The sequence below is a fragment of the Solanum pennellii genome, chromosome 4, assembly GCF_001406875.1.
Source record: "Solanum pennellii chromosome 4, SPENNV200".
NCBI classification, from domain to species: Eukaryota; Viridiplantae; Streptophyta; class Magnoliopsida; order Solanales; family Solanaceae; genus Solanum; species Solanum pennellii.
In genome coordinates, this window is record NC_028640.1 from 6,563,606 (window position 1) to 6,571,355 (window position 7,750).

The 7,750-nt window shown below is 34.6% G+C and overlaps 1 protein-coding gene across 2 annotated transcripts in view; it reads left to right on the forward strand.

The window, feature by feature from the left end:
- Window positions 1-198: 198 nt before the first annotated feature.
- Window positions 199-7,750, forward strand: part of LOC107017727 (pentatricopeptide repeat-containing protein At2g41720) — a 10,293-nt gene continuing 2,741 nt past the window's right edge. The window contains exons 1-8 of one of the 2 annotated variants that reach the window (XR_001456558.2): window positions 199-680; window positions 1,562-1,734; window positions 2,344-2,449; window positions 3,447-4,556; window positions 4,629-4,734; window positions 4,816-5,020; window positions 5,706-5,838; window positions 6,009-6,097. Coding sequence is in view for 1 of the 2 variants with exons in the window: in XM_015217968.2 (XP_015073454.1) it covers window positions 291-680; window positions 1,562-1,734; window positions 2,344-2,449; window positions 3,447-4,556; window positions 4,629-4,734; window positions 4,816-5,020; window positions 5,706-5,838; window positions 5,993-6,097 (2,328 nt within the window). In the remaining variant the exon portion in view is untranslated. Of the gene's footprint in view, window positions 681-1,561; window positions 1,735-2,343; window positions 2,450-3,446; window positions 4,557-4,628; window positions 4,735-4,815; window positions 5,021-5,705; window positions 5,839-5,992; window positions 6,098-7,750 lie in introns of both variants that reach the window. The other variant, XM_015217968.2, reaches the window with a different exon arrangement.

A 7,750-nucleotide genomic window follows, 5' to 3' on the forward strand; every position in this document is an offset into this window, starting at 1 on the left:
AATAAATAGTACTTGCTTGATAATCAAACAAGTAAAGCTAGATAGAGGAAGTACTACTTATCGATAGCTAAGTTCAACTAAATTCAACTTCGTGCTTTATATAGGGAAAATGCTCTCAATATGATTATTCAAATTTGAGATATCTGATTAGAATTTTTTTTAAAATTAGTTTAATATAAATACTATTTGGAAGTTACAAAATAATGAAAAATTGATACTTTCCACCCAAAATCTTTTACAAAGGTTTATCCTCAAACAACACAAACCCCCAAACCCCAAGATTTTCTTCCATGGCAACAATACAGAACTCCCATATCTCCGCACTCCCTCAACACCCAAATCCCAAATTGAAAACCCATTTCAGAACATCTATCATAGTCTCCCAAAAGCAGCAGAAACCCAAGAATGACAACAAGGCTGCTTATGAGGAGAAGAAGAAAGCTTCTGTTGATTATGACAAAGGGATACATAAAGTAACTGTGAGAATTGATGGATTCCGAAAATCTAATTTGCCTAAACACCAACGCTTACGAGTTGAAGGGGATAGGTTTCAGAAAGATTGGGGTGTTTCTGAAGTGGTGGAGAAAATTATGAAGATTAATCATTGGGATAATATTGAAGGTGTTTTGAATTGTTGGGCTGGACGTTTTGCAAGAAAGAACTTTCCCATTCTTATAAAGGTGAGCTTTTTTTACAAAAAAAAAAAGAAAAAAGAAAATTGATATGAAATGAGCTTGAATACACTAAATGAGGTTTCATATAGCGGACTCTAACTTGTTTGGGACTCAGGTGTAGTTGTTGTTGTTTTGGAAGATGAATTATTTAATAGGAATGAATGGGTATGATTAGAATGGATTGGATATGGATAAAGAGGATTTGTATAACTGACCCGGATTGGTTTTAGATAATGTTTTAATGTAATTAATTACCAAATGTTTTATTTTGTCGTTGAAAAATGTCATCTTGCTATATGTAAGTTTTCAGGGTGGTGTGTTTATTTAGGGACGGAGATAGAGGGGTGCAAAGGGGGTTCAATTGAACTCCTTTGTTGAAAGATTAGACTATGTAGGTAAATAGGGGAAACGTGATTTTTTGGCATATATGTAAGTTGTTGAATCCCCTTGGCATAACCGCATAAGACCTTTTTTTTTGAATCACCTTATTTGAGTTCCAAGTTCGCCACTATGTTTATGTGTCAGCTATAGTATTCTAGCGCTGTTTCGAAAAAGACTACTCCTTTGGACTAGCATACTGAAAGAGTATTTACTAGGAATACATATGTACGATAGAATGGCACGGGATCCATATAAGTGAGACAGATTCATTTTCGACTGTTTAAGAGAATCATAAACATTTCATGAAATTGATTCTTAAAAGCACTTAATTTTTTTTCTTTGAAAAAATGTTACCTTGCTATATGTACGTTTCAGGGTGATGTGGCTTTTTGGCAACTATAGTGTTCTGTTGGTGTTGTTTGGAAATGACTACTCCTTTGTCCAAGCATACTGAAAGAGTAGGCTCATCGAAAGTTTAATAATTTTTCTGTTATATCGTGATGTAGGAAATAACCGAAACGGGTTCAATTGAACATAGCATCCATGTTTTCAATTGGATGAAAAATCAGAAGAATTATTGTGCAAGAAGTGATATCTACAACATGATGATCAGGTTACATGCTAGACATAATCGGGTTGATCAGGCACGGGGCTTGTTTTTTGAGATGCAAAAGTGGAGGTACTCTTATTCCTTTTAACTTTCAACAAAATTTTCTTTGATTCATTTGTAATCCAAATTGACATGATAATGGCTCAGTCATAATTAATGTAAATGAAGGTCTTTTTGCAAATTTACGTCAATGCTGCGGTTATGAAATGTGGCAACTCCATAACAAGAAGCCAGGGTACAACCTATATTGTGATGGAAGTTGTAGTTTAGTTGTTCATTGTATCATATAGTTTTCCCCAAACAATGAGTTACTCTTTTTTCCGCTAATTGTAAGAGGTTTCTCGTAGCTACATGCCTTCTTGTTATCTGTAATGCGTTGTTTGGTAGTTAGAATAGATAAAACTGCAATTATATGTGTGTGTGTATATATATATATATATATATATATATATATATAATACATCTTTTTTCTTTTTGTAAGGTCTTTTTCTAATATTTGTTGAATGAGTTTGTCGCACATTTGTGCCTTACTCTATCTATTTCCGCCAATTTGTACTTGCTAATCATGTATATCAGACTCTCTTTTTTCAATCGATATCATGCATGTAAGATTCATTGCATGTCCTTTAATTTTGTGTTTTTGGTTATACATGTTCATGACGCCTGTTACTTTTGTAGGTGCCAACCTAATGTTGAGACCTACAATGCCCTTATCAGTGCACATGGAAGAGCTGGTCAATGGCGTTGGGCAAAGAATATCATGGAAGACATGCTCCGTGCTTCTGTGTGTATTTACTCCTCTTTATTACGATATCTGTGCGTATTGATGTGAGTGTTATCCTTTTTTTCCTTTTCAGTTTGTTTCGACATTTAGATAAATACTAAACTCTTCGTGCGTTAGTTCTATTGGTTGCTTTAATAAAGCTTTTGTTGAAACAATGTCCGTGTTTTAGCTTTTCTAATATACCCTTAACTTGCTCCAACTTGATTTTCCACATAAGCTCATTTGAATTTTGGTCAAAATTTCTGTCGTTGGTTGTTCTTTCAACTTTCATGGATGTAGAGTGATTGGGAGAGCTATATCAGTGCTAATAATTTGTGGAATATCCATATTATCGATTATTTTCCCTTTCTTGGTGGGCTTCCTCTGATGTCTCCAAGCTGGTTATTAACAGAATAGATAGGTGAAGCAGTCAATAGCAGTCTGTTCTAGCCTATTAATAGATAACAGGTTGCTTCCAAGCTCAAACTTTTCACTCACTAAGCCTTCACAAGTTCAATATGGTTGGACCTCAGTGTATTCTCACAGTTATTCATTTTCGAAGTTTAATCCTTCCAAGCTCTCTACATATCCGGACATAGTTGACCACAATATCAGCTTGATATCCGGACCAATACTTTTGCATTGCTTCTACTCTGATAACTCATAAGGTGCTGTGGGACATTACTGCTTGGGAGTTCAGTTACCATTATCAAAAAAATGTTACTGCTTGGGAAAAATTTTTCAGAGCCATTCACCATCTAAGCCAAAATGTACACCCAATTTCCCTTTGGATTGTGAAAATGTGCATGTCTCAGTCCTCTGCTTGCTCAATTACTGTATAAAACTAATTTGCTAGCTGTAACTGCATGTATGTATCAAATTGATTTTAGCAGTGACCATCCAGTGTTTATTTGTTTTGTATTTTCAGTTTCTTCTTTTTGTTGTTTTGGATCTCTTTGCCCTTGTGTGCTCTTCTTCTTATGTGACATATAGAAATTTGCTTGTCAAATTGCTGCAGATTCCACCAAATCGATCAACATACAACAATTTGATCAATGCATGTGGATCTAGTGGAAATTGGAGAGAGGCTCTTAAAGTTTGCAAGGAAATGACTGAAAATGGTGTTGGACCTGACCTGGTGACTCATAATATTGTCTTATCTGCCTACAAAAATGGTTCCCAGTACGCAAAAGCCCTTTCCTATTTTGAACTAATGAAGGGAACTAAAGTCCGTCCTGACACTACAACCCTTAATATTGTGATACACTGTCTTGTGAAGCTTGAACAATATCAGAAAGCTGTTGAGATATTTAACTCAATGAGAGAGAAAAGATCTGAATGTATTCCTGACGTAGTCACATTTACCACTATCATGCACATGTATTCTGTATCTGGTCAGATAAAAAACTGCGAGGCTGTTTTTAACACAATGCTTGCAGAAGGTCTGAAACCTAATATTGTTTCATATAATACCTTAGTTGGTGCTTATGCTTCACATGGGATGGCTCAGGAAGCTCTGTCAATCTTTGATAAGATGAAAAGTAATGGCACCCGGCCTGATGTTGTGTCTTATACCTCTTTACTCAATGCTTATGGGAGATCAGAACAGCCTGAAAGGGCCATGGAAACATTTGAACGGATGAAAAGGAACAATCTGAAACCAAATTTGGTTAGTTATAATGTTCTGATTGATGCTTATGGATCTAATGGTCTTCTGGACAAGGCTGTCCAAGTGCTGCGTGAAATGGAACATGATGGCTTACAGCCCAATGTTGTTACTATTTCTACCTTATTAGCTGCAAGCAGCCGTTGTTGTCAAAAAGTGAACATTGATTCCATCCTAACGGCTGCCAAAATGCGTGGAATTGAGTTGAATACAGTCGCCTATAACTCCGCTCTTGGGAGTTATCTGAATGCTGGGGAATATGAAAAGGCTTTATCCCTATACAAGTTGATGAGGAAAAAGAAAGTTATGCCTGATTCTGTAACATATAATGTGTTGATAAGTGGTTGCTGTAGAATGTCAAATTATTCAGAGGCACTTGAATTTCTTGATGAGATGATAGCACTGAAGATTCCTTTGACGAAAGAGGTCTGTTCCTCTGCGATTTGCGCTTACACTAAGCAGGCAAGTACTCGAACTCAACTTTTCTTCTGAGAACAAAACATAAATTGACCAGGCTCCCTACCTCATTCTCAGGGTCAACTTGCCAAGTCAGAATCTATGTTTTCGATGATGAAAATGGAAGGCTTTCAGCCTGATGTCATTGCCTATACAACAATGCTAAATGCATATAGTGTTGGAGGTAGACCTTCCTGTACCCTTCATAGGGATATGTTGACTGCATGCACTGATCCATATAACTAGGAACAATTTCATCTTGCAGAGAATTGGGAGAAAGCTTTTGCAGTATTTCAAGAAATGGAATTGAATGGGGTTCTCCCTGATGCTATTGCTTGTTCAGCTCTCATGAGGTCTTTTAATAGAGGATGTCAACCTGACAAAGTTTTTCTTGTGGCGGATTTTATGAGAGAGAGAAATATCCCATTCACCGAGGCTGTTTTGTTTGAATTGGTCTCAGCCAGCAGCATGTAAGTCCCCATTTAAAAATATGCATGTTCATGTATATGGCTATATGCAGAGGGCTTGGATATATACAGAATGTTAACATTTGGAATTTGTGCATCTGCATAGTAGTATTTCCTAGGATTCATGGAAGAAGTTGCTATTTTTGGCTATTAAGTGCCTGCATTGGTATAATTATCAAATAATTGGTCTAGCACTACACTCAAAATCATGTAAATTGGAAACATGGACATCTAGTCTACGAAATAAAGTGAAATAGTTAAAAAGAATATTATCAGCAAGTATTACAAAACTTTATAAAAAACAATTCAATTGACTGCATAAAGCTCTTTTCTGTTCAGATTGTCATTTTCCTATTTCATTTCTAGGATATCCTTGTAGTTATTGTCAGTGTTGTCAAAGGCGTGCTTAAGCCTTCAAGTGAAGCGCAAAACATGTTGAGCGCTTCACGTCACTTAATGTGCACTTTGGCGTTGTCATCAAAGCTCTAAGACATGCTTTTCCTTGCCAATGAATCTCTTGAAGATGCTTTATTTGTGCTTTGCACTTAAAGCCAATGGACCTTAGTGTTTTTGTGTGCCTTTCACTTGTGATAGCACTGGTTATTGTCCATGCCCAGTACATCCGTTTATTTGACTATATTCTGGTGTGGCAGTACTCGATAATGATAAAGCTAACACTTTTTTGAAGCTTACGAGATTGGAGGATGATTACAGAAATTATTACAACAATGGAGGCTTCACTCCCTTATGTGTCTATTGGAATGCTAAACCAGCTTCTGCATAGTATTGGCAAATCGGGGAAGACTGAAACCATGATAAAAGTAAGTGTAAAAGTCTCAGTGACTTTTTCAGTTTAAATGTCGATTCAATGCGGTATATTCAAGCCTTGTACTTTCTTTCAGTAAGATTACATTTTCAACCTTGCATTTTAAGGCAATATCTGACACATTTCCTCCACTTCCGTCACTTATGCAGTTTTTCTATATGTTAGTCACATCAGGCACAGACGTTAACTTAACAACCTATTCAGTTCTGCTGAAAAATCTTTTGGCTGCTGGAAATTGGAGGAAATATATTGAGGTAATACCTTTAGAACTTCTAGAAAATGTTTTCGTTTATCCATTAAGACAAACCATCCTCTTGTTGTGGACCTAGACTCCTAGAGCTTTCTTTGCTCCCTCTTTTTTTGGATAACTAGTTTCAGGAACGTGCGTTGCACGTTTGTTTCTTAACTATTTTATAAAATTTGTACTTGATAGACTTCCTGTTGGTAGTTATTCATGTCACATTATTTTAAAAAATAAAAGAAATTGCTACCATAAAGTGTCCTTGGAAAATGAAAACCATTTCCAATCTTTATATAGTTCTTTTTCAGTGGTTTTTGGGTTCCTTTTCAATGTAATTATACCAGGAGGTCTTAAAAAAATTATACATATGCATCCTTACTTCTAGCATGTAACTTGTAAATGTAAATATAAATATAGATATAGAAAAGATGTTTACCATGGACCCTTAGTTCAAGCAGTACTTTACTACTACATTAGGAAAGATTATTGAGAGAAATAAGAAAAGAAAATTTATTAACATAAAATAGAATTTACATCTTACCACTGAATTTCATCTGAAATGGAGAAAGGGAACAAAACAAAAATTATTTCTGAGATTTTACTTTAAAGGAATAGAAGATTATTGATGAGCAAATAGCTTAATAAAATTACTTCTTTGCTGAATGAGTGATTAGATATAGTGTAAATTTGCAAAATTGAACAACTCAATATTTCATAAAGATTTTAGTTATATAAAAGATCAGGTGGAATATTCACCCTTCAATCAAGAAGAAGAAACTTGATATTAACATATGACAATATTTTTGGAAGTATCAACGTAACTCCAACAATCCTTTGTCACAATCTACATATAATTAATATTAATATTGTAATAATATATGATCTTTTTGTCATGCTTTCCCTATTAAAGCAATGAAATATTATTAGAAAGACTCTAATAAGAAAGGATAACAATCTAATATTTACTACTATATGAACTACAAAAATTTATAAGTTATACATACTATTTACGTACCATTAAAACAAATCTGGATAAATGGACATTATTGCTTGAGCTTTATGCCTTTATCGCTGTTATATATCTTGCAAATTAATAAATTACATTTATAGTTAACGAAGAAGTTGAGGGGTCACATTAATTAGTACATGACAGGACATTAAGAGAATCAATATACTTATTGGAGAGAAGTTTGATGGTCACGCACATCAGTTGGTGAAACTGATATAATTAATCAAATTAATTGACTAACATCTGGAAGAGAATTAAATGGGGGTAAAAGGAATGACGAATAGAAGTTAATCTTTTTTTATCTTCTTTTAAAATGATTAATTAAGTTTTAAAGGATGGTATCTATTATTTATTGTTTTATATTATGTTGATTTATTGAAGGGATAAAATGGTAATTCAACTTTTGTACTTTGAACCTTCCCACTTATAATATAATATGATTTATTTGGTTTCTAGTTGATATTCAGTATCTGCATTTGAGTCTCGATTGATTGATTTGTGTCGTTTAAAGCTCATTTGAGTCTCAATTGATTTGGATTTGTGTCGTTTAAGGCTCATTGAATGGGTAAGCTCTCTTGTGATTAAGAAGTTTTTCCATGTTTAGGACTCGAACCTGAGATTTGTGATTAAGAGTTGAATGATCTTATTGTGGAGCGG